We start from the raw sequence: 27,694 nt of genomic DNA, 5'->3' as shown, positions 1-27,694 counted from the left end.
TGTGACTTTCTCGGTTTTGACAAATGAACCATGGTTATTAACATGAATAACTATTAACATGGATGTTAAGGTTGGGGAACTGGGGGGAGGGTAGATGGGCACTCTCTGTACTATCTTTGCAACTTTTAGGTAAATCTAACATTATTCCAAACTAAAAATTTTATTTTCAAAAACGATTGGGGGATATCCTATCTAACTTTAGCCTCAGTCACCATGATATTTTTGTTAGGTATTTTTTTATGCATATTGATTATATATGATGAATGATCCAGTTAGGAATGATAGACTGAAAACATGCATTTTCTCTATTCCCTTCCAACCTCACCTAAATAGATTGAAGCCCCCAAGAAAAGACAAACTTCCAAATATTTTCAGTTATACACAGTTTCATTTATCTTGTTTATTATCTCATCTCATTTATTTTTGCTTCTTACAAAGTGAGTCTGATTCATCTGCAAGTGAAGGTTGCAAACATGAGAGACTGACCATTGGATCCTCTGAAACAAATGAATGTTAATAAGGTGATGGAAACTCCACTTCTTGTCAGGGATTCATGCGGTTTCTCACCTAAATTCAGGATGTATAGTGTCTCAGTCTGTTCAGGCTGCTGTAACAAAATACCACAGACTCGGTGGCTTATAAACGACAAGCATTCATTTCTCACAGTTCTGGAGGCTGTGCAAGATCAGGGTGAGGACCCTCTTCCAGGTGGCAGACGGCTGACTTCTCACTACGTCCCCACGTGGCAGAAGGGGAAGGGAATCTCTCTGGGGTCTCCTTTATAAAGGCACTAATCCCACTCATGAGGGCGCCACCCTCATGACCTAATCTTGTCCCAAAGACCCCACGCCCAAACATCATCACCTTAAGGGTTAGGATTTCAACTTAAGAATTTGGGGGGGGGACACAGACATTCAGACCATAGCCTAAAGAAGCTTGTCTGAGCTCTCACAAAGAGCCAACTAGCTCTCCTGAGGGAAGTGCTGTGTGTAAACTGCTAAAAGAGCAGTCCTCCTGTTCACACCTCACTGGGAAGAGGACAAATGCATTTTATTGGGTGAATTCTAAGCACAGGAGTATGGTGAGTTCCAGGATTTGGGGGCTGATCAAGGAAAAAGCAGGACCGTGAGAGGCAGTAACACCACAGGCCATATTGGGTGGCACGTGGACAGGGTTACAGGAGGAGGCCTTCCAGAGAGCGTGGCCTGAGGCCACCAGCCCAAACGGCAAGGGGACTCCGAGGAGAGGGGCATCAGAGGGGGGCGCGTGTGTCTAGATGGCATCACTTGGCAGCAGGGTGGGGAGTCTCTGGGTCGGAGGGCACAGAAAGGCGGCAGCAGTTTGGGGTCATGGCTACAGGGTGTGTCTGATCCGTGGTTAGCAGGTGGTGGGTGTGATTTTGCAGGGTGTGCAAAGCAGGGGGGCTCTTCCTGGCTGAATAAATGCCTATTTGTGCTACATTCAGAGCAATTGGATGTGGAAGAATTTGAGTTTGGAGCCCGGGGATCTGTGCTACAGAAGTAAACGACACAGAGACCAGCACACCGGGGCCATCTTTGGACCACTGGTACAGGGAGACCTCGCGGTTCCCACGACGAGGACAAGCCCTATAATTAGAGGTGGTTTCAAGCGTCATTTTATTTTTCTGAGATTGGAAGTTCACTCCAGGTCAGGACCAGCTACATCATCTGCTGGGTCTATTGCAGGATGAAAACACACGATTCCACGTTCAAAAAGCAGGGAAACGTTGCCATTAAAGCCACCAAAATATGAAGCTTTTTCCTTTCCTCCCAGATCTCTGTCATAGTATTTTTTATCTGCTGTTTAATGTTGTACTCCCTTGGACACAGGGACACTCAGGGACACCTTGCAGACCCTCCCCAGTGCCCCCCACCCTGCCGCTCTGCGCATATGCTTGTGGCCCACTGGCTGCTGGGTTGCCCCCGAGTCCTGCCACCCGCTGCTGGGCAGGTGTACCTTGCCCCAGAGAGGGTCAAGCCAGGCATCTCTCCTTCTCACGGGCCTGCCATCCCCACCATGACAACTGGGCGACTCCTGAGATCCTGAAACGCCTGTGCGGGATGCAGTCGGTGCTGAATTGCAGCTGGGAGAGTCTCGCTCCGGTCACGCTGCCCGCCTTCACCACAGCACCAGCAGCCCTGGGGCGGGTGGGTCGGTGTCCCGTCCTGAGATGCTCAGGGCTCAGGAACATGGCCCCAACCCTCTCTGGGTACCAGTCCAAGCTAGGAGTGCACGGTGGCAGCGGTCACCGGGAGGGAATAGAAAGGAGGAGGCCAGGCTGGGGCCCAGGGTTCATGGGGCAGCGCCGGGGACCAGAAACCCTCCCAGGGAGCGTCAGGCTTCGTTTACAAAACACATAGTCAAAGGTAAAAGGATGGAAAATTTCAATACAGTGAGTGCAGAGCTTTAAACCCCAAGGTGGCAGGAAGAGCTGTGTGACCACCCTGGTCACCTGCCCGCAAAGCCGGCCTGGCTACAGGTTATTAAAAATGCCCCAAAGTTGAAAGGCATTAGGCTCAGCTCTATCCTCCAGCACGTACATATTAGCTTGTGTTCCTGAAGCTTAATTGTTGAAAACACATACACGTATCAGTGATGTTGTGTTTTGTGGGCCGGGAAAGCTTCATTATGACTTAGTGGACTTGGAAAAGAGTTTACAGAAACGCTAGAGAGAGAGAGATGTGAATCAGTCCTAGTAACAATAGCCCGACACTCTGCTAAGCACTTTCCATACAGTATTTCAGTTAATCCTCTCAAATATCCTATGAAGTAGGTACCATTATTACATCCTCATTTTAAGGATGAAGAAGCTGAGGTTCAGAAAATTAAGCAACCTGATCGAGGTCATATACTGGCTACATCAATCTGTCTGACTTCAGAGTCTAATTATTAGAGTCTACTAATTTTAAAATTATCCAATTTTTTCATTTCAAAAATGAAGAACAGAGCCTTGCACGAGCATAGGCAACAGGATGGGACTTTTGGGGGTGCAGTGATACGGGTATAACTTGTAATACCCATGTTCTTCATGAATTAAAAGGGTGTGATAACTATGACTTTGGTTTTCTAGGTGATGTTGTTACGGGCTCAGGGATTCAGAGGTAACTTGGCAAAACGATTGCTACCCCTCCCTTTCTCCTTGGGAATTTTAGGGACCGTACGCGTGAAAGCCAGGGAAGTGACACTATATTTATTGAGCTCTCACAGGGCACCAGGCCTCCTTCACAGCATTCCACGTGTTCAGCACACCAGCTCCTCAGAGCAACCTTGAGAGGTTGGCGGAGTGACTGTGCTCTCTCTCAATAACTCTGAGTTGGTCCTTGTTTGATAGATACACAAACTGAGCTGGGAGCGGTGAGGCGTAGTTTGCTCTTCTCCCTGGACTAGGGCAGAGTTGGCCTGGTGCCCTTTCCACCACCCCAGTCAGAATCCCCCCAGTTCAAGGCTCTATGGAGGCCAAGGGTTATGAGGCATCACATCAGTCCTTGATCCTGGGAAATGGAGCATATAAATGTGCTTTCTTTATGGATCCACTTCACTGACCAAGAGCATATCCCATTGCTTTCAAATATAAGGGAGCCTCTCGTCCTCTCAGAGGAATCCTGAACCTCTGTTTGAAGAGTCTTCCCTCAGAGATGGCGCCAAGCAGGAAGATGTTTTATTTTGTCTTTGCCTTTTTCTTCATTTTGGCTCAATTTCCACCAGGTAAATGAGAGTAGATGGGGTCGTGATGGGGCAGAGCATAAAGCCTGATGATTCTTCTGCATGGCACCCTAAAACGAGAGTAGCAGCTCCCCTCTGCACTTCTCATGAGAACTCTTGAACCTGCAGTAGCATTTTCTATGAGCAAACTATGATTCCTTTTATTTTTTTTATGTTTTTTAAATTAATTTATTTTTATTTTTATTTTTTGGCTGCATTGGGTCTTTGTTGCTGCGCGTGGGCTTTCTCTAGTTGCAGTGAGCAGGGGATACTCTTCGTTGCGGTGCACAGGCTTCTCATTGCGGTGGCTTCCCTTGTTGCGGAGCACAGGCTCTCGGCGTGCGGGCTTCAGTAGTTGTGGCACGTGGGCTCAGTAGTTGTGGCTCACGGGCTCTAGAGCGCAGGCTCAGTAGTTTGTGGTGCGTGGGCTTAGTTGCTCCACGGCACGTGGAATCTTCCCGGACCAGGGCTCGAACCTGTGTTCCCTGCGTTGGCAGGCGGATTCTTAACCACTGTGCCACCAGGGAAGCCCTATGATTCCTTTAAAAAAACAAACAAACAAACTTATTCTTGGATACCAGGAGTTCTGGCCTTCAAAAATAGAATAAAGATTCAACCTCTGTGAGTTGGGAAAACTTTTACACAGTGCTATTTCCCGCATTGATATTCATATCCAAAATGTGCTTTGTTTTGAATTTAGGGTGCCAGGCAGGACTCGAGTATGCCCAGCCACTTCCAGCAGGTAGGTTAAATCCCCTTTTACTTTTAGGAACTCTGGCCCTGTTGGGTATCTCTGACTTCATGGAGATATCTCTGACTTCAGGAAGCCATGTAGATAGTGGTGAAAACAGAATTGCCTGAAATCCCAGCCCACGAACTCTACCTTCTTCTCTTCCTCTTGTTCCCAGCGTCATATCTGGGTTTTCCATTTCACAGAGAAATCTCTTTGTTACTGGATTGTAATTTTGGTCATGGGGCTTTGGACCTCGTGGCTGTTCTCATTAGCTCATGGTACTAACTAAACCAAGGTCACAGGACCAAGCTTGTACCAGCCAACTAACACTGCCCTGAGAACATGCCCACCCATCTCTTATAGCCTCTGGTCCTAAATCCAGTAAGGTGTGTCCCAAACGTATACCACTGGTCTAAAAAGGATCAAATAAAGGAGTCAGGGCGTTTCAGTGAAAACTCATCACCACTGCAGAAGAGATATTCATAATGAATAGCCCACTGATCTTTTTTTCTGTGAACTCACCTTATACAGGAACAAAAAGCATATTATAAACAGAACTGAAAGAAATATTCCTGGGTAATTCTAAACAAAATTTACAAGTGTTCAGACAGAATTTCAGAGTGAGAAAGAGTAAGGCTGCCACTAGTCATTCAGTGCTTATGGTGTACCAGGCAGTCTATTAACAACTTTATGTGGATTATGTCATTTGATCTCCAAAACATCCCTTTAAGGAAGGTACTATTATAACCACCGTTTTACAGAAGATGAAGCAGAGATATAGATTAGATGTTAAATAATTTTGCCCAGGGGATACAAATAATAAGTTGTAAGCTAGACTTCCAAGTCAGGACAAGTTTTAATTCCGTGACTGTCAACCAGGTAGAATAATGCCCAGCAATACTCGTAAGCAGAGGTAGCAAACAAAATCTTCAACAAACTGTGCTGCACAAGCACTGAACAATCAGACCACATACTGCCTGGAGAAGAGCAGATGCTGCCTTAAGCAATGATTTTGCCAGTGCCAGTGGGTACCAACTGCACGTAAGCCCTGTGTATAAACATAACCAGAGAGGGTTACTAGGGTGATGGGTGGGAGAATGGGTATTCCAGGTCTGTAGCAAATGCGAATCTAGAGGTAATCCCTGGCATTCCAAAGAGTAAGTCAGATGAGAAATACAACAGAATCCCATATCCTCTCTGATTCCATGGCTGAAAATGTTGATTCTTCCCTGATTCAGTAATGAGAATCTCAGGAAGTAGGACAGGCTGAGACACCAAAGCACAACTATTAGCAAATCCGTGTGAAGAGAAGTGGAGCTCACACAAGCTGGGAAAGCCAGGTGGATGCTAACGCAGAAGATCCTAGGTGAGGAAGGAGGCTGGAATTTAGGAGAAAGTCATAAAATTAGAAGCTAGACATGAACAAGAAGTTGAGAAGCTTGAGATTCAGCTATTGATCTGAGGTGCCTTGGAGCCACAGAATTGTACTGTAGGCTTTAGACCAAGGTGGTGGAGAAGAAAGATACTGGTTTGATATTTGTTATCAGGGAGACTTTGATGTCATCTGCTGCTAGCAGGAGCGCATCTTCAGTAGAGCTCTACCTGACATCTTCTCTCACCTCCAGTCAAAGAGAGTGAGAATAAGTCACCAGGGACTTTGTTTCGGAGTCGATTGGAATTCTTATCCACAGGTGTGATGAGTGTACAGCATCAAGGAAAAGAGGAAGGTGATACGAACCCAGGCTTAGTAGACCAAAGGCTGAGGGGACAGATTTGATGCTAACAGTGGACTTCCTAGGAGCAAACGGAGAGCCAAGGCAGTCCCCAGGACCATGGAAATCTCCAATACAACGTAAGCAACACTTAGCATGAACACACACAATCTGTGAGTTCGTATTCAGAAGTTATGTGGGCGACCTCAGGAGATCCAGTAGCCAGGCAATAGGACGGAGCCCCCGGAATGGACCAATGGCAGCTGGGTGAGTCACGGACCAACTCGCTCCGTGCGCAGAGTGAGGAGCAGGTGGTGAGGCCGGAAACAAGCAGAGGACCACGACTGACATGAGCACCGAGGATGGAGGCGTGAGCTGCTAGGAGCTCGCTGAACGACTGCAGTGATGGCACCAACCTGAAGGCTCCATGTTGTTCTGAGGTTATTGGGAAAGGGTGGTTATAATAGGAAAGAAAGTAAGAGGTTACAATTTAAACGCTGCCCCTGGAGAATCAGGCCAGCAAATACAGGCTGCCTGGCTAGCAGACACACTACCTACCTGGTCCATGAAAGTTATCCTGAAAAATTCTTTGTGGTCCTGTAAAAAAAGTTTCTGCTTACAGGAACAACCAGAACAGCTAACTGAGTAAACAGTGTTTGGCAAAATATTCTCACATAAATTATTCCATTTGACCACTAAAAAAATTAAAAATGTAGCAAGTATTTCTAGAATGTCCATTTGACAAATGACAAAGCTGAGATTAAGCAGTTTACTGAGGACACGTGGCCATTACCTGGCCCAAACAAAACTGAACCTGAGTCTTGAAACTCTACCCTCAAAGATCTTTCCAAACCACAAGATAACCCTCCCATTTTCACCTTGTAACCTTTATAGCAGCATCAGGTATGTATTTTTATGGTTCCATAATATACATGACACTCTGTCCAACTGTGCTTACTTTTGAGCCATGCAGGTTGCTAAACCCATGAAGACAGGGACTGCACCTTCCTCTTGCTTAAACATTAACTCTCCCCATCTCTACTCTGAAAAAAGTGGAGCTCCTTGGAAAAGTCCAGGCAGTTTCTTGAAAACACTTTTTATAATCATAAACCCCAAGCCTCCCTTCTTCTTTCCCCTCCCTAGAGAGCCCTTGGGAAAGGCATGTCAGCAGCTCTTTCTTGGTGCAGGTGACTTTGCTCCTTGCGAGCCGTGCAGGCTCGGCCGGGGCAAATGCAGGAAGATGTGCGCGGAGGACGAGAAGATTGTTGGGAATTGCAAGGTGAACTTTTTCTGTTGCCGACGGAGGGTCCAGTAAGCCACACCAGCACTCTTCTGGCTTCAGAAACAGGACCGGATATTCAAGGAAGGTCGAGAAGTTATGCAGCTTAACCAAGTCACACAGTTCGTGTCAGGATCATGCTCATTTCCTTCTTCCTTTGTTTCTTTGCTTATTTTTTAAGATAATCTTTAAGCAGGCTGCCAGTAGGGAGAGGGAATGGGGGAGGGTTGAGGTAGGGGTGGGAGACTGAGAGGTACAAACTGCTATGTATAAAATAAATAAGCTATAAGGATATACTGTACAGCATGGGGAATAAAGCCAATATTTTATAATAATTTTAAACGGAGTGTAATCTATAAAATATTGACTTCCTATGTTGTACACCTGAAACTAATACATGGTAAATCAACTATAATTAAATTAACAAAAAAGTCAAGACATGAGTGGGTACCTAATAGCTACTCACAGAATCAGATACTATTACTATATATTTATAGAGTTCCTTATAATTTATGAATCTTTCCCCCATAATTTTCTTGTATGACTCACAATCATCTTATAAGGTAGATTTTATTATCCCCATTTATATTTGAAGATATTGAGACCCAGGCAGGCTGTCATTTCCTCGTCACAGCTGGAAACCAGTAAAGGTTGTGCACACCACTATCATGTTCTGTGTATCCATTTACATGCACTAATTCTCACAAAGTAGGTACATGAAAATGGCATCCACAACACTGTTAACGGGATTATAATTCTATAGAATTTAACAAATTATTTTTTCCACATCATTTCTTGTTGTACCAATATATTGTCACTCATTCTAGTACTTATGGTGTATATTTTATTGAATATATTTGACATAGAACCGTGTAAATTTAAGACATACATGTTAATTTGATACATTTATATATTGTAATATGATTGCTGTTGTAGTGATATTTAGCACCTCTATCATAGTACCTAATTATCCTTTCTTTTTAGTGTTCGGATAACTAAGTTTTAGTCTCTCAGCAAAACTGTTGTCTGTATGCATTATACTGTGCATTAGATCACTATGGCTTATTTACTACCTGCTGCAAGTCTGTACCCTTAACATCAATGTCATCCTCCTACCTCCCATCCCCTGGTAACCACCATTTTACTCTCTGTTTTTTACAAGTTTGACTTTTTTAGATTCCACATATAATAGATATCATTCAGTACTTGTCTTTTTCTGACTATCTCACTGAGCATAATGTGCTCAAGGTCCATCCATATTGTCGTAAATGGCATCAAAATAGCCAACAGTTCCCTGAAAAGATGCTCAACGTCACTACTCGTCAGGGAAATGCAACTCAAAACCACACCTCACACCACTCAGAATGGCCATCATCAAGAAGACAAGAGACAACAGGTGTTAGAGAGGATATGGTGGGTGTGTTTTTTTTTAAAACATCTCACATCTACTCAGTTAAGGTCCAGGGTACCAACTCTGTGTTTCTCTTCCTACCAGTGGATGAAAATGTCAGAGATTAACTTCAAAATGTTCAGCATTGAATATGCATAAATGGTTGACTCTATAACTTTGCCTTATGAAATAAAATTTGTAGCTTCTCAAAATAAAGGTCAAAATTATCAGTCCTGTGAGTAGTGACTCAAACCTGAGCCCTCAGGTTTTTTTTGTTTGTTTGTTTGTTTGTTTTTAAAAGCAAGTTTTAGGTAGACAGTTCTGTCTTTTTGTTTTTTTAAAACTTTGGGTTTGTTTATTTATTTATTTATTTATTTATTTATGGTTGTGTTGGGTCTTCGTTTCCGTGCGAGGGCTTTCTCTAGTTGCGCCAAATGGGGGCCACTCTTCATCGCGGTGCGCGGGCCTCTCACTGTCGCGGCCTCTCTTGTTGTGGAGCACAGGCTCCAGACGCGCAGGCTCAGTAATTGTGGCTCACGGGCCTAGTTGCTCCGCGGCATGTGGGATCTTCCCAGACCAGGGCTCGAACTCGTGTCCCCTGCATTGGCAGGCAGATTCTCAACCACTGCACCACCAGGGAAGCCAGAGCCCTCAATTTTAACATGTGAGACTGAACAAGGTGTTGCTCCACGTTTGAGCGGACCACGGCCTCATGTGTTGTTTTGCACTCAGATCCACTCCCTGTCCTCTCCCTGCTCTGCTCTGTATAACTGGCAGATTCTCTGCAAACCTCACTCTAAGCTTCCTGGCTTCTCTGGCTGGTGTCAGTCAACTGCAAGTGTCTGGCAGAAGAATGGCAGATGAGAGGACAGGAGAACTGTGGGATTTGCTCTCTCACCGCTCCAGCTTGCGTCCTCACTTCTCACTCGGCACTCCCACTGCAGGCACTGCTTCTGCCAGCTAGCCCCCGCTCCTGGGCGCACACCAGAGCCTCCTGTTTTTCTCCAGCCATACGGCAGGGGGGGATTCCAGCTGTGGCTGGTGTTAGTGTGGCCTCATTGTTCCCATTTTGCAGGTTTGGTTTTTCCAACACTTTATCACCAGCTGTCCATATTAAATCCTCTTTATTGAATCTTCCGGTATGGGAACCATTTTCATGCCTGGAGCTTGGCTGATCTGACTTTTAGGCTGACTCTGTTGTCAGATCCATTTACATGTGACCAACTGTTCTCCAAAAGAGATCTGAGACATAACCATTGTGAACCCTACAGCGTTTCCTTCATTTTCACAGGAATTAATTCAGGGAAGCGGCAAGTGGAGGCTCTGGTCTCACAAACCTGGTTGAGTCATCACCTGCTAGTGGATGCTGCTTCTCCCCATATCTCCCCAGCAAGAGTACAGTTGATGGTTCACAGAGCATCATGAGGCCAGGGTATCCCCTACTTATTCCATATCCCATATTGCTTGATTCCCAAAACTGAAAGCGTTCTGGACCCTAATTGAAGTCTTTTTTATAGAAGAATTCATGTACATGTCTCAGAGTCATACAGAGTGGGGGACCAGTGGTTGTGCCCTGATAGTACCTTAATAATTACCTTAAATAGCATCCAGAGTCAGATGGCTTATGGTCTCAGAGGTCACCTCCCATAAATGCTCAACTATTCACAAATTTCCCTTCTTTCTCTTGCTCTCTTCTCTCTCCCGTACTTTGCTCTTTTTAGAACTTTTCCATCCAATTACCTCTTTCTTTTACCCCTGAGATACCAGTCCTTCCTACAGAATAATAAAGTCTCAACTCACACTAATTTCTTGTTACTTGAAAAGTCAGCCCTTTCAGATGTCAAGTGGATGCCCATGACTTCTTCAGATAAGTTTCTGTTGATTCCACAGTACATTATGGAGATCTCTGATATCAGTTTCTGCTGGATCTTCTGAAGGGGAATGTCTTCTGAATGCTGGATGGGTCAGAGGGAAATGGCAAGGAAGAGAGACACTGGGGCTGGTTTCTCTTAAAGTACCTCCACTCAAGTTAGTCTGCATAATGCTCCTGTTTAGCAAGATTTTATCTCCATTAATTCTGAAATTGTGTTGGGTTGGCCAAAAACTTTGTTCGGGGTTTTCAGGTTTTTCCATAACATCTTATGGAAAATCTGAACGAGCTTTTTGGCCAACCCAATAGCTATTGGTGGTCTTATGCTAGGTGGCTATTACCCCTTCTTGGTTCTGGGTTCTACTTCAAAGCCCTCTCACAATAACTGAAAGGGAATGACAATGCCTATAGAGCAAGGCAGATCAGTTTGGGCTGAATTCCCAAAACGTAGAGGACAAAACACTAAATATCATTAACTTCCACATTCCCAACTGAGGTACTAAACCGCAAAGGCAAGAATGGCAAAGAGGGTGACCACAGAATGTGTTTGGAAACACTCAGCCTTGTACTTACTTGAGGGCATAAAAGAAAGCTAAAGGAGTCAAGGGACAGAATTTCTCTGGAAAATGTGTGTGTGGGGGGTGTTCAGCCTCTCAGGGGGATAGGTGAGGAAAACAACGCTCTCACGCCAGTCCTTATGAGACTGGCTACAAGAAGCCTCCCTGGAGAATCTGACATGTCACCCTGTGGTGCTCATGCCTGACTCATGCCTGAAAATATCTACCGGAAAAGAGCTCTGGCTGGAGTTGCCTATGACGGCAGAACAAGAAGGGAGCCAACAGTGGAGTAGCTGCACTTATGATATTAGGCAGGGAAATGGTTGTGATTCCCATGGACCAAGTGAATGGACCAAGGTCACGGGGCTGAAACCGTCCTAAAGGGAAACCCCCCAATAATGTGGCCTGTGAGGGCAAAGGGAACCAGTAGTAAGTGGTTTCAGGATAGAGCTGGGGGAGGAGAGGAGCTAAGGTCAATTCATAAGAGATCAACCAGAAAGAATATTAACCATTCAGGAAGCTGTACAGTGAGGTGGGCCACACAAGAGTCCCAAAAGAACACATAAATGTGCTTACCATAAAGATTTTACCTGTGATACTGCTGTGTTTGTTTGTTTTACTGTATAACAAAGTACTAGCAACTCGGCAGCTTAAAGCATCGCACATTATCTCACGCTTCTGTGGGTCAGAAGCCTGGGCACGGTATAGCTGGCTTCTCTGCTGAGGGTTTCACAAGACTGAAATCACAGTGTTGGTTGGGACTCTGATATCATCTGAGGCAGGAAAGGACGTCAGCCAGGGCCTTGTCCTGAGCAAGCAGCGGCTGCCTAGCACTCCCGTGACTCTTTCCACAAAGTGGCAGCTTTCTCCTTCAAGGCCAGCAAGAGAGATTCTCATACTTCAAAACTCTCCAATTTCTTTTTCATAGCACAAGTGAGGGGAAAAGAAACAAAGCTATATGGAGCAAAGTTTTTATTTACTATTGAAATTAAGTTAACATTAATCCAAACAAGATTGTTTTAAATTAATTGTAAATCCCCAAGTAATTAATAAATTACCTCAAAAATATACAGCAAAATAAATAGGAATTAAATAAAATAAAAGGGCCTAAGTAAAGTAAAGTAAAAAGGAATTAAGATGTACACCAAGCAATATCTATTAGCAAACACAAAATAAGTCAGTAATGGAAGAATGGAGGAACAAAAACGACAACATTTAGAAAACAAATAGCAAAATGGAAGATATAAATCCTACCTCATCAATTATGACATTAAATGCAAATGAATTAAGCACTCCAAGCAGAGACTAGCAGAATGAACGTTTTTTAAAAAGATCCGACTATATGCTGTTTATAAGAGACACTCTTCTGATTTAGGAAACAAAGAGGTTGAAAGTAAAAGGATGGAAAAAGATACACCATGCAAACAGTAACCAAAAGAGAGCTGTAGGTGTTATACTAACAGCAGACAAAACAGACTTTAAGACAAAATTGTTACTAGAGACAAAAGAGCTTTTTATAATATAAGAGTTAATCCATCAAGAAGACATAATAATTATAAATATATACGCACCTAACAACAGAGCCCCCCAAAAATGAAGTGAAAACTGACAGAATTGAAGGGAGAAATATTTAATTCAATAATAATAGTAGGAGACTTCAATATCCCACTTTCAATAATAGATAGAACAACCAGAAAGAAGAGCAGCAAGGAAATATAAGATTTGAAGAACACTGTAAACCCCACGAGACCTCACAGTCATCTATGGCCCAGCCCACCCAATGACAGCAAAACACAGATTCTCTCAAGTTCACAGGAAGTATTCTCCAGGATAGGCCATATGTTAGGTCAGAAAACATCCTCAATAAAAAGAATTGAAATCATACAAAGTAGGCTCTCCAACCACAAGGGAATAACAGAAGGACATTTGGGAAAGTCACAAATATGTAAGAATTAAACCACACACCCCCAAATAAATAATGAGTCAAGAAGAAATCACAAGAAAAATTAGAAAATATTTCAAGGTGAATGAAAATTTTTAAAAAATACCAAAACTTATGGGATGCAGCTAAACCAATGTTTAGAGAAAAAATTATAGTTTCAAATGTGTATATTTAAAAAGAAGAAAGATCTCAAATCAATAAACTCATTATGTAACCCAAAGCAAACAGAAGAAAATAATAGATTAGAGTGAAAATAAATGAAATAGACTAAGAAAAACAATAGAAAAAAATCAACAAAACCAAAAGTTTGTTCTCTGAAATGATCAACAAGATTGACAAACCTCTAGCTAGACTGACAAAGAAAAAAAGAATACTCAAGTTACTAAAATATGGAATAAAAGAGGAAGCATTACTACTAACCTTAAAGAAATAAAAATTATTATAAGGGAATACTAGGAACAATTGTATGGCAACATTTTAGATAATCTAGATAAACTGGACACGTTCCTAGAAAGATATAAATATCAAAACTGATACAAGACTAAACAGAAAACCTAAACAGACCTATAACAAGTAAAGAGAATTTATTGGTAATAAAAACAAAAAACTACATAGTAAAACCAAGGTCCAGATGGCATCTCTTGTGAATTCTAAAGATGTTATTCCATTTTCTTATGGGTTGCATATTTTTTTGATGAGATGAGAAGTTTAATGCAGTTCTTCTCAGTTATCTTTCTCACCCACCCCGGGACTCATAAGACCCCCTATTAATGACTTTCCTTCTGCCAAGGGTAGAGGTTTTTGTTTTGTTTTGTGTTCCTTTCCCTCAACTTTGATTTTTTTTTTTTGGCCGATGCTGTATGTTTGCCCTCAAAACACTGGTAAACAGTGCTTGCTGCCCTTCCCACAGAGTTGTAAGGCTTTTTTTTCCATGTGGGAGGATACTGGCAGGGCTCTGTGCCTTTCTCACATTGGCTACTGTCTCCTTCATCCCAGCCTACATCATGAAGGATGCTTTCCCAAGACTGTCATCTCCATACTCTTATCTTTTTTTTGTGAGCATCTGGTGAGGTTCATGAAGAAGAACTTGGACGTTGGTGTGAATGTCTCTGTCTGTGGCTCCCAGGAGTTCTATATGTTCTTTCTAGTTTACACTTGCTATTAGTAATTCTTTATAGACTTACCTGAACTCCTTTTACCAGTGTCTGGTAGAAGCTGCCTTAGGTAAGCAAGTGCTCATGGCCTGTCTTTCTTGGAGGTCCCTGTCTCATCTTAGATTTGGAAATAGGTGGTCGCCTTGTAGCCTTAGCTTTCTGAAGAGTTCAAGAAACTTTGAATATTTGCAGCTCATCCTGTATTTTGGTGTGTGTCTGGCTGATGTGGGAAGATGCCCTTTCCATTTTTCTACATTCTAAGCAGAAGCTATCTTTTGCTTAATAATAATAAAAACAACTGCTTTAAGAGATATACAAATATTTGAACTTTCTGCTAATTCTTGTGTCAATTTTGGTAAGTTGAAACTTTGAAGGAATTTTTCTCTTTTATGTAAGTTGTTGAATGTTTAGGCATACAGTTGTTGATAATATTTTCTATTATTTTGCTGGGAATGGCAGTCTCACGTGTGCAGTCTTTGGACCTCTACTTAGCATCATAAGATGGGCTCAGGCTTGGAACACTTCCTTACCAAGAGATAAAAAGCCCACACAGCCTGTACTGGGCTTGTAACCTTGTGTGGGAATATCCGTCCCTCTTTCAGGCTTCCAGAATGCTCCTTTGCCTTTGCCTGAAGCATGTGCATCATATGGCACCGGCCAACCCCACTGTTATGTCTGTCCCCTGAGGGGAGGGGACAGGGTCTTTCTGTTTTGGTACAAGGTGTATGTGGGCAAACTGCTTTGCATTGGCCACTGGGAGAGACCCACGGGCCACAGATGGACCCACACCCACTGCTGCGGCTGATCTGACACCACGGTGCAATAGGCAGAATGCTTAGAGTTCTCCCCTAGGATTGGTAACTAGTGCACAGTACTATATCTCTTGGTATCAATAACTGGTGCACAGTAATCTGCTCTGACAATTATAATGTCTGTAGGCTCTGTAGTGCTAACCCCTCTTTCATTCCTTCTACATACTTGGACTTACCTTGCCCTTATTTTTTTCTTAAAGGGGAATTTTAAGTCATAGATTTATACAGTTCTCCTTTTCTAAAATAAACATTTGGATATAAATGTCTAAGTGATTCTTCTGCTGGATCCCACAAAATTTGACATATTCTTTATATTCAATTTGAGATGTTTTCTAGTTACCCTTATCATTTGTTCTTTGATACATACACAATCTAGAGTTATATTCCTTAATTTCCAAGTATTTGGAAATTTCCTAAACATCTTATTATTATTAATTTCTAATCTAATCCTTTTGTGGTGAGAAACATTCTTTGTAAAATTTAAATGTTTTTAAGTACATCAATAATTGTTTTATGGCCTAGTATGTGATCTATTTTGATGAATGGATCATATGTACTTTAAAAGAAGGGTGTGTTTTGCAATTGTTTTATGTTGTATTTTATAAATATCAATTTAGTCAACATGGTGAAAGGGTTGTTTAGATCATCCATGTCTTCACTATTTGTGTCCTACTGTTTTATCAATTGCTGAGAGAATAATGTAAAAATCTTCTATACTATGATTCTGAAACTATTTCTCCATCAATTCAATTAGCACATGAACATGTTAATAATTTGTATGTCATTTTTAAATGAATTAGCTGTTTTCCTTATGCAACATCCCACTTTCTATCTGATAATACTCTATTTTATCTGAGACTAAATTGCCACTCCAGCCTTCTTACCCTTGATATTTTCATAGTTTATGTTTTTCCATCCATTTACCTTCAAACTCTGTCTTAATCTTTTAAATGCTTTCCTTATAATTTATGGTCTAGTTAATTCTGTTGTGCCAATTTATCTCCTAGCTTTGATAACTCACAATTATGGATGATGTCATCATTGGAGTAGGCTGAGTGATGGGTACACAAGACCTCCCTGTACCAGTTTTGCAATTTATTGGGAGTTCATAACTATTTCAAAAGAAAAAAATTGCTTGGAGAAATGCTTCTTTAGAGACAACACATAGTTTTGTCTTCCTGATTAATCCACCTAATCATTAATGCTGTCTTTAATGAGATTGTTTGGTCCATTAACATTTTTACATAACTAATGAATTGTTAGATTTTTGTCAATCAATTTATAATTTTTGGTGTGTTCATTCTCTCTGATTTTATTCCTCTGTTCCCCCTTTCTTGTCTTCTTCAAATTATTTAAATATTTGTGTCAAGAATTCCATTTTAATTTATGTATTCTCTTCAGAGCTAGCACTCTTTGTATTGCAATTACTGTTTTCATAGGGGATATCAATATACATCTGTAACTTTTTTTTTTCTTTTCAGGCTAACTCACCTCTGTCACTATATTTTTTAGCTCATAATCACAATATTAAATAGATGGCATTTAAATTGTGTAAGGTTTGCAATATGCTTTGCTACATATCAGCTACTATTGTAAGCTTCACAACGATCTTTTATACCTATTTAGGGTTGGTAGTAATCTACTTTATTTGAAATTTAGAAATCTTGTAACTTTGTAGGTAGAAATATTTTTCCCCACTCCCATTGTTCTTTATGCTATATTTTTAGTGTGTATTACATGTACGTACATTATAAACCCACAATGCAATGTTAGTTTTTCTTTAAGAAGTCATATAAATTTCAAATAAATTAAAAGACAAAGTATTTTTTATCATTACTCAGATATTTATCATTTCTATTTGAAAATCTGTTTCTTTCTGGCATTTCCCTTCAGCCTCAGAATTTTCTTGAATCTAAAATGTCTTTATTCTATCTTCCTTTTTGAAGGAGATTTTTCCTGCATATTGAACTTGTGGCTGGCTGTTTTCTGTTTGTTCCATTGTTGTTGTTTTCCTTTAGCACTGTAAAAGTGTTGCCCCACTGTCATCGGACTTCTAGTTTCTAATGTGAAATCGTTGGTGCTTCAGTTGTTTCCCTGAACTGAATGTGTTACTTTTCTCTAGATGCTTTCAAGATGTTCTTCCTTTTGGGGATTTCAGAAGTTTGAGTATGATGTGTCTAACCATGGTATTTATGCTTTTTGCAGGTTACTGAGCTTCCTGGTTTTGTAAATTTGTCTTTTTCACCAAATTTCAGAGTTTTCAGCCACTATTTCCTTGAATTACTTTTTACCCCGTATCTTCCTGGAAATGCAATTACATCCTACTACAGCTTTTGATATTGTCCCACAGGCCCTTGAATGCCTATTGTTTTCAAGCTTTTTTCTCTCTGATCTTCAGATGGCATAATTTTTATTGATTCGCTGGCTCTTTATCCTGTCATATTCACTAGTCTATCAAATCTATTCAGTTAATTTTTTCAGATATTATATTTCTTAGTTTCACTATTTCTTTACATTTTCTATTTTTATGATATGATTTCCCATTTAAAAAATTTATTTTGAGTATATTTCCTTTACCACTTGGAGACGTTACAATGGATGTATTAAAGTGCTTGTTTGATCATTTCAACATCTAAGTTATGTCTTGGACACTATAAATGTTATGCTGAGAATCTGGATTATGTTATGCTCTCTGAAGAATTTAGTTTTTTGTTTTTTAACAGGAAAGTAACTGTTAAACTCAAATTGCAAATACTATCTTGTTTGTGATGGGCAGCAACTCAAATCTGTTTCATTTTTTGTTTTTAACCTAAAATAGGCTGCTCTGAGTTAGCTCTGTGCATGTGTGGATCAGGGGTTAGCAAGAGTCATGGCAGAGTTCACACATATATCCTGGCTCCCCTTCTCTGGCTTTTCAATTTCCAGTATTTTCCAGCAGTTATGACTAACTTTGATTCTGCCCTTGTGTCCTAAGTTTAGCAAGATACTGGATTATTTTTACATATTTATTTTTGGAGCTTTAACTTCTCTACACCACAATGCAATCAGAGAACTCATTCTGTGCTGGTCCATTTTTCCAAGTTTTGGCTTTTCTCCAAAACATGTCTGCCTCTATTTCAACTTTCATATCCTTCAGGTAGGTTATATTTTGTTTTTTTTTTTCCTCCAGAGTGCCACTTGTTATAAATGGAAAAGATCATCTGTTAGGAGCTCTCCTCACTTTATTAGAAATGGAACTCCTCATTTGATTTTTTTTCATATTTCTTCCTTTATTAATTGCTGTTTCATGTCTTTAGTCAATTTTTCTACAGAAATGTTTATTCTTCTCTTAATGATTTATAAAACCCTTTATATCTCATTTGATTTTTAATTTTTCAGATAACTCCCCTACTTAAAACCCTTCGATGACTTTCCTTTGATTTTAGGATAAAATTCAGATTTCTTAGTAACATATAAATACACATTGTATTTATTGCCCAACACATATTTGTTGAATGAATACTATCCCCATAAAATATAAAATATGGGCATACATAATAATATTATTATCCTTAATAATACCATACATACACAAAAACTTTGAACATTCAGTAACAATTCTCATATTAATTGCTTCATGGATTCCTCTAACTGGACAGCTATCAATTAATAAGTCAAATACATATATTTTGAGCTCCGACTGTTACAAAGCACTGTTGTAAGGAATGAATGGAAAGAAAGAGATGAGAAGATAGTTATTTTCCTTTACGGAGTTTACAATATATATGGGGAGATAAAATTTTTTCAGAGAGTATAATTTTTTTAAAAAACAAATATACCAGGTGCCAATCAATAATGGCTGAGTGAGTCTTATAAAAGTAAGTTGCATGTAAACTCTTAGATAAGAAGAAAATCTGTTTCTTAATGTTTGCTGCCATCATTCTTCTTGCTCAAATTTTCTCAGGTAAGAGGGAAATCCTTAGAGATGTATGGATGGCAGTCTGTTCAGGATCTGTCTTTTGAGAAGAAAGCTCAGCTTTAGAAAAGTACATGACTCAGCCCTATGTCCTAAAAAGGTCCCAGAACAAACCAGTTACAGGAAACCTTTTCCTAAGCTTAGACACAAATCAATGGGACCACACTGATCCAGACCATCTCCAACCGGAAGAGTATCTAGTTAATTTCCCTAAAAGCTCTACGAAGAGGTTCAGACTTCTCTTTACATTTAGATCTCTTTCCTCCTTCTGTAAACTTTGACCTAGCTGCAATGTATGACAAAGTGATTGCTTTAAAATGAGAGAAAATGTCAGAGGCAAACCCCAAACACTCTTGTTAATTTAGAGAAATATAGCCTTTATAGTCTTAGTGAAACTAAACTTATGATAACAAGTCCTTAATAGTCTGTTTTTTCATGTCTCACTAGTTGCTGCAAACCTCCTAACCTTGGATTATCTGGGACTTTCTTTCTGGCTCTTACACACTGATGGAAAATTATATCATTTAAAACACTAACATCTTGATTAGTTTGCTTTTAAGTCCTTGAGTCCTTTGAAATAGGTTCTCTTTGCTCAATACAGCCAAGACTTCATCCCTAATAAACTTTTATGTCCATTCCCTCCTCAACTATCCTTCATTCTTTCTGTTATGAAGCCTTTCCTCATGGAGTTCTCCATGCACCATGAAGCATCCTATTTCTTCTTCATGGTTGCTGAACTTCTACACGTATTTATTGCACAATCTGGCCTCAGTAGAGCTAGCTAACCAATAGCTATTGAATGTGTGCTTACCACTTACGAGAAATTTTTCTAGGAATTATAACAAAAGGAGGTAAAGTGGAGGTGAACATTAGAGCATGGTCTTTGTTTTTAATTTACTTACAGTTTATTAGTCTATTATTTCTGTGTTGGTCAAAAATGGGTTGCCCATAAAAATAAATAAGCATGCAATAAATTTTAAAAGTATAAAGTGAATGGATGAAACAGGAAGATGCACAAATTATCTATGATACAAAACAGTTCTCATAAGTGCCGTAAAGATGAAGAGTACGAGAGAAGCCATTGAAGTAGAAGCTTGTTTCTAACTGGTGGCAGGGGTGGGGGGGTGACAGGTGGTCAGGAGCGGCTTCCTGGGAGGTGGTTATTTGCATTGCACTTTTGAAAACAGGCAGGACTAGAAACAAAGAACAGAGCCGAGGAACACTGCCCTCCTGTTTGAAAGCCCCTCTTGTAAAGTCAGTTACTTAACTTCTGCCCTCAGTCTCTTTCCCGGTCAGGGGTGGAGGTGTCAGCCAATGGATCCAGGCTAAGGAAACACATTTCAAGCTGTCCTCTCCATCTCCTTCCATCAGGACTCCAGCTGCTTCAAATCAATTGCAGAAGGAGATGCGTAAGAGCTCCTTGTCCCCAAAACTCAGCTCAGACACATTTGGTTCTCAATAAGGAGCACAGTTTGGGCACAAATTAGGACCATCACGACAATCACATAGAATCTCAGCATCCGAAGTGAGTTTAATGATCAATAAAAGAGGTGATGAGCACAGACTGTCATGCCAAAATATTTGAGGCTGATCTCAGTTCCAATCCTCATAAGATTTATGAACTCTGCGTTTCAGTTTGTTTCCTATAAATGGAAATAATAATAGGGCTTTTTTTAAAGATCAAGACATTTATTATAGTTATTAGAGTAGAGGCTAACTGGTTTTAATTAAAATAAAACAAAACAAAACAAAAAAAACTTAAACTAGAGTAACAGAAAAAAGAATTTATTTCTCTCTCCTGTAGAAGTCCCAAAATAGGTAAGTTGAGTAGGTTGGGTAGAAGGCTCTTTTCCATCAAGTAAGTCATGCTGGGACCAGGGAGGAAAGTCAACCTTGCCATCCTAAACATGTGACTATGTCATTGATTCTAAGATGCTCTAAAAGGAAGGGATAAAAATTGAGTAAAAGACATGATTTAAAGATTATATAGAACTTTGTTATAAAGCAGAAACTAACATACCATTGTAAAGCAATTATACTCCAATAAAGATGTTAAAAAAAAATAAAGAACACTTTAAAGAGGAAAAAAAAAAAAAGATTACATAGAAACAGCTCACATCTCTCCAGTCCTATTTTATTGGTCCAAACGCATTCATTTGGCCATACGGAAACAGAAAGCCAGAAACAGTTGTCTTTAGCTAAGGAACCATGTGGCCAGCTAAAACTCAGAGGTTCTTTTACTAAAAGACTGAAGGGGAAAATGACCTCTTGGGGACAGTCTCTCTTTATATAAGCTGCTTAAACAGTGCCAGGCATTGATAGACTTAACTATTATTATTGTTTTGTTCTTGTTGTTTTTATCATTATTATTGTTATTCTCTGCCCCAATTCAATGTGAACATATAGCATGTCAATTGACTGCCCTGATGCCTGATGAATTTCAGTGATCTATAACTCACAATATCCCACGTTCAACTTTGGACTACTGAAAATGTTTCCCTTTACTTTAAGCAGAAATCTAAGTTCTTGTGATTTTTTTCTATTGGTTAGTCCTACCTTGGGCATTAACAAGCCTGCAACATGGTAATGTCTGAGATGTATGACAGCTAATATGCACACTTCCCCCCAGAATTGTTCTTTCCAAGAATAAGCATTACGCCCTTTGAGAATAACTGTCAGTTCTTTCAGTTATTTCTCCAAAGAATATATATCACCATTTTTTTTCAATCATTCCTCTCTTAAAACATTTTACTCCCTTCAGCTTGGTCTCTTTGTTCTGAATGAATGCACATTGCCTAGGCCGCCCTAACGTTGCTGCAGAGCTAAAGACAGTATTCCTTTGATGTTATTTACAGAGCAGGCTAGTGCCATGTTTCTTTTCATCTTTATACCAAAACCATGAAATTCCACAACCATATGCCAAAGCATATGGTCTGTCGCTGACCTGCCGATAATGTAAATAGCACAATCTTTGCCTTGTGTTATTTATCAGAGACTATTATTTTGGAGACAAGAAAAAAATCATTTATTGGAAAAGATTGTTTATTGGAATTAGAACGTATATTGTCTCCTCCGAGGAAGAAACATTCTGTTTCTATATGTCCAACAAAGATTACAGCTGAGGGAACTCTTTTTTGTTTTTCCTAGTTGAATACAAAGGAAGGACACTGTATATACTGAACCAGGGATCTGAGTTCAGACATAGCTGTTCAGGTCACAGCTGCCTTATCTGATATCTAGATTCACACTCTATGTCTCCATGAAATTCGGTAACAGGGAATTCTAAGTTGGTCTGGACAGTGAAAGTTTGCCTTCCAGTAATTAAGTACTGGGTAACTGAAGACAAATTGCTTCCTTCACTTTCTAGCCAGAGGAGGACTTCGAAGACAACTAAGCTGTCTGAAAATGGAAGGTCGCTGTGAAGTCGAATGCCTTTCCTTTGAAGATAAGATTGGGGGCTGCAGAGCTGAATTGACACCATTTTGCTGCAAAAAAAGAATTAAGAATTAAAAGCTAAGCAGCAGCTACACAAATGAAAGAGGTGACGATACTCTGGCTGTGACCTCAGTGCAGCGAACCTCTCTGGACTTTCTCTCCTTAACCTCCACAGTCTGGATTCTCCGAAGTGGTCGGTCCAGTTTCTGGTGCTGCAGGAAATACCCTTTCTAGGCGATGAGCTTCTGGAGGGGAAGGCTCTATGTCTTGTTTGCTCTGCATCCCCCGTTCCTCGTATAGGGGCTATTAATTACTTTATTGATGGATAAAGTGAGTGAATTAATAAATAAAACAGTGGAATGGAAAGGCTGGAGTGCCAGTCTGATGAGCTGAGTTCTAATGTTATAGTCCTGGCTTCCAGCAGACGTGTGACCTGGGGTCGTCTCTACCAAGATTCTGCTGTCTGTAATGTGAGGAGATCCAACTGTGTAGTAAATGGACCCCTTGCTGAACACCAGTTGTGGCCTCCTCGGCAGTACCACTGTCACACACTCCTCCACTCTCTCCTTTACAGGTAGGAATTGTTTAGAATGTCTCCCATTTCCTGTCTGATCCTAGTCATTCTTTGTCTCTAAAACTCCTCTGCTTAATGCTCTCCAAGAGTTAGTGATGCTAAGATACTGGCAAGAGAGAGTCATGACAAAGCTCTGTGGACCCAGGCAAAGGGAAGCGATAGGCTTACTGTGAGTCTAAGAAAACTAACCCAGTACTAACCATCTTCAGGGCTTGACTCTTTCCCTACAGCCTTATTGCAAACCTTGGCTCTCTTCCTTCCCTTTCAACCCCTGCTCTTCTAAAATAGAATCTACACACAGGGATTCAAGCTGACCCCAAAACTGAGAGTGCCCTTCTACATTCAGGGAAGGATCAGGAACTAGAGGTATTAACCATTCTGCCCAGACATGCCTCACAGCTTACATCAGACTCCCTGCTTCTGGCCGAGGAATGGCTAGAAACATCAAAGAGAACAGGCCAATATCCAAAACTCCTGGCCAAGCATGTGCAAGGAGGAATACGTAATATCACTGCACGTGAAATAGGGCATTTGTTCGTCTTTCTGAGGAACACACATCTGCTCCACCTCCTCGGTTCAGGGAGTTTGCTGGGCTATGCCTGATTTTCCCCTCTAAATCCATCCTAGAATCTCTCTCTGGACAGCAAGCTGGGGCAATTTCAAGGCATCCTTGGTCCACCAGAACCAACATAAAGTTTTCTAAGTATACTTGGCAGCCCAGGTGCCACTCCTGTCTTCTTGGAAATGGTGGAGAAAGAGTGACCCACTGCTCAAGTGTCCTCAGGATCTCCTATCTCAACTCAGAACCTGAGCACCAACATTGCCAAAAACTGTGATGCCACCAGGATTCCAGTGACCTGAGTCAGCCTCTAATGAAATCACAAGCCCCCTCGCAGGCCCACATCACTCTCGTGGCAAGCTGGAAGACACAGGGAGTATGTCCTTGGATGGCCATTATCACCAAGATATTTTCTATGTCTATTTGGGGGCCAAGGAACAGCTCTTGCCTTCCTGAAGAGGTTGGAGAAAAAGTTACTGCCCACCCGAGTATCCTTAGAATTTTCTACCTCAACCCAGAGCTGAGGAGCCACCACTGGGCATTTTAGACATCCCGAGTCCCTGGAAATGATTAAAGTCCCCTTCTTGTTCCAGGAAAGGCTGGTGCTGCACTGGAATGCACACGATGGCAACCACCCATGCACCCCAGGGACCTCTGCATTATCTAGGTCCTCCAAGAAGCAGAGAAAGACTCCTGTGCTATCTCTTGTCTCCCCTTGCTGGTCTGGGGGAGACAAGGGATGCCTCAGCCCAATCCCTGATATGCTAGTGACGATATCTGGCCCTCCAGGAGTCTGATGGCAGAGATGGCAGAAGGACAACCAAATGCTGAGGGCTGAGCACATGCTGGGACTTAGTGTACGTGGTAGGCATGGCTTCTGAACACTGGGTGTGGATCTGGCTCCTGCCTTCTCATCATGGACCCAGGCCCAACACCCAGCTGGCCGAACTTGTGAAATCCCATGGGTGTCGTGTGGCTGGCAGGCCCTAATCGGGGTTCTTCTTCCTCCATTCCTTAGGCCTCCCCTCCAGGAATGGGCACCTATGCTCCCAAGTTCAGCCGTGCCCTTGACCTGGTTGGTTTTCTATGCCATCAGGCCGCTTGTTTTTGCCTTATGGAATAATTTCCTTTGTGAAACTCTAGGAGTCTAGGTCTAAAATACCCCATGGGGACTAGGTACGGGTACCTAGTCATCTACTCTGGCGGGTCAGTACTCTAATCCCCCATCTCCTTGGGTGTGTTATTATCATTAGTGTTAATGTCAGTGTGATCAGCATCCTACCACTACTGCTGTTTTCATCACCACTTATTATGTGTCTCATTATGGATTATTTCGGTGGTGGTTGTATAACACTGAATACAGTTACTCAAGATGAGGGTCCCATTTACTGGAGACCATTATTGATGTTTCCCCAAAGACTGCCGTTTGCACTGAGGTGGCATTTCCCCAGCTTTACCACTTGGTCTCCCCTCGTGGGACTAGCCTCCTGAAATGTTCCTTGCCCCCTCCTGAGGCAGGGGGCCCAGTGGAGGCTATCCCCAGGTTGGCTGGGCCTCTAGGAATTGCACAAGTTCCCTCCAGGGACCAGCACTGTCTCGTGCAGACCAGGAAGACCCAGGAAGCCTCCCTGGCTCACCAGGGTCACCTCAAATTTCTAATTCCACTAGGGTTGGCACTTGCCATCCCAGAAAGGCTCGGAGACATGTTACCAACTGCCTGAGAATCCTCAGAATTTTCTACCATAGCTCAGAGCCCAGGATCCACCACTGCCAAAAACAGAGGCACAGCGAGGGAGCCCTGGGCTCACCTGGGCCTCTATAAACCGTCATTGTCCCCTTATTGGCCCAAGACATGCAAGACATGCTGGTGCTGCACTGCAAGGCACGGAGACGGAGACGTGCCAGCCTGAGCGTCCGCACCACCTTCTGTCCTCCAGGAAGCCTATGAAATGCTTGTGCGGGCCAGTGACGCCCCCTACTGGTCAGGAGCACCATGCACGACTCCCCTTGCACCTTCTCTAGTGGAATGCAAACCCAGGTGTCTGGACTTCCCCAGGCCTGGGGAGAACAGACGGCACAAGGTCAGCCAGGAGGTGCTGGCTGCAGTATGGTGGAGGCTTAACGGATGCTTATGGATGCTGTCGTATCATTCAAATCAGTGTGTGTGTGTGTGTGTGTGTGTGTGTGTGTTTTAAGGCAGAAGTAAACAGAGGAAGAAAATGTTGGACACCAAAATTTCCACAGGTTGACCTACATATATATATATATATATATATATATATATATATATATATATATATATATATATATATATGTTGGATTTACAGTAGCGTTTTCCTTTATAGCTCATGTGCGTATACATTATTTGCATCCTACCTAAGATTCTGCGAAATTTAGGAAATCACTTCAAAGTCTAAAATCAATTCGACTTAAAATCAATTTAAAATCCTTCAGGATTCCCAGGGAGTCGGGCAGTGGGCGGGGCTTCCCCACCTCTTCCCCCCATATGAGCCCCAAGGTGTTCACTGTTCCCCTGCCTAAGAGAATGTTAGCTTCTAGAAGTTAAATCCACTTGAGTCCATATATCTAATATTAAAAACAAACAAACTTAAAAGTTGAAGAAACTTGTATTAGTCACAGGAAAACCAGATGGGTTTTTCTACGGAAATAATCTTTTGAGAAATTGCTGCAGCATGAATAGCTGGAAATCAGTCTTGCCAAATTCCCTCCAGCGTGAACTTCAGAATTTTCAAAGAAAATAGAAGAGATTTTAACTCACATATTTCACATTAAAAATATTAAGGGTATAAGTGAGGCAACTGAAATTTGAAAATACAGTTTTACTATACTTTCTGATGTTCACATGAGAGAATAGATATTCCAGTCAAAGGTATCTGGGAGTAATAAAAATCGATTTTTCACTAGTTAAAAGCAAAATCCACGTATATCCTAAAAAGCACACTTTTTACAAGCCTCATTATCCATACTTGACACAAAACATTCAGAAATAGAAAATGAGGGGACTTCCCTGGTGGTTCAGTGGTTAAGAATCCGCCTGCCAATGCAGGGAACACGGGTTCGAGCCCTGGTCCGGGAAGACCCCACATGCCGTGGAGCAACTAAGCCCGGGTGCCACAACTACTGAGCCTGCGCTCTAGAGCCCGTGAGCCACGATTCCTGAAGCCTTCGTGCCACAACTACTGAAACCCGCGCGCCTAGAGCCCGTGCTCCGCAACAAGAGAAGCCACCGCAATGAGAAGCACTCGCAGTGCAACGAAGAGTAGCCCCCGCTCGCCCCAGCTAGAGAAAGCCCGCGCACAGCAACGAAGACCCAGTGCAGCCAAAAATTAAAAAAAAAAAGGAAATAGAAAACGAAAACATAGATTAAAATATCTCATTTGGGGACTTCCCTGGTGGTCCAGTGGTAAAGACTCTGCCTTCCAATGCAGGGGGTGCCACAACTACTGAGCTCGCGTGCCTCAACTAGAGAGCCCACGCTGCAATGAATGGTCCCGCAGGCTGCAACTAAGACCCAACACAGCCAAAAATAACAATAAATAAATAAAATATTTAAAATAAAAGATCTCATTTTTCAAATTAAAAATACTTTCAAAACAATAAATAAAAAATACTTTCAGGTAACTGCGGTATTAAAGAGAACTCTGAAATTACAATATATTAAGACAATAAGGACTTAAGCAATGTGTAGGATGTCATCCACATGTCTCAAAGGTATCACAGGACTCACAGGACACGCTCCCAAAAGGGATTTTTGACTTAAATCATTTTCTATTTTTTGAGAAGGAAAGATCTCCGCATTCAGCACAAGTGGCCTCCCAACTCTAAGCTCTTACCTTAAAGCACCGTCAACATCTAACTTGAAGGAAGGTGTGCGCTGCGCCCCTCGCCAGACGCGGGACTCCCTCCCGCCCACGCGGAGAGTCAGCGTCCGTGCGCGGCGGTACCCACCGACCGGAAACGCCCTGGGGGCGGGGCGGA

The 27,694-nt window shown here is 41.7% G+C and overlaps 2 protein-coding genes across 3 annotated transcripts in view; one reads left to right on the top strand and one right to left on the bottom strand.

Moving 5' to 3' along the window:
• Nucleotides 1-27,678, bottom strand: part of LOC309651395 (sperm-associated antigen 11B-like) — a 99,017-nt gene extending 71,339 nt beyond the window's left edge. Inside the window, exon 1 of one of the 2 annotated variants that reach the window (XR_014258087.1) lies at nucleotides 27,550-27,678. The gene's annotated coding sequence lies outside the window, so the exon portion shown is untranslated. The remainder of the gene's footprint in view (nucleotides 1-27,549) is intronic. The other variant, XM_082444142.1, reaches the window with a different exon arrangement.
• On the top strand, nucleotides 614-9,100 carry LOC309651597 (beta-defensin 105-like). Its single transcript, XM_082444428.1, has 2 exons — nucleotides 614-3,731; nucleotides 7,142-9,100. Exons 1-2 carry the CDS (start codon nucleotides 3,657-3,659, stop codon nucleotides 7,481-7,483), a joined length of 417 nt encoding a protein of 138 aa, XP_082300554.1. The 5' UTR covers nucleotides 614-3,656; the 3' UTR covers nucleotides 7,484-9,100.
• Nucleotides 27,679-27,694: the final 16 nt, after the last annotated feature.

This window comes from Balaenoptera physalus, assembly GCF_965194825.1.
Source record: "Balaenoptera physalus genome assembly, chromosome: 21".
NCBI classification, from domain to species: Eukaryota; Metazoa; Chordata; class Mammalia; order Artiodactyla; family Balaenopteridae; genus Balaenoptera; species Balaenoptera physalus.
This window is presented reverse-complemented; position numbering and strand designations above follow the sequence as displayed.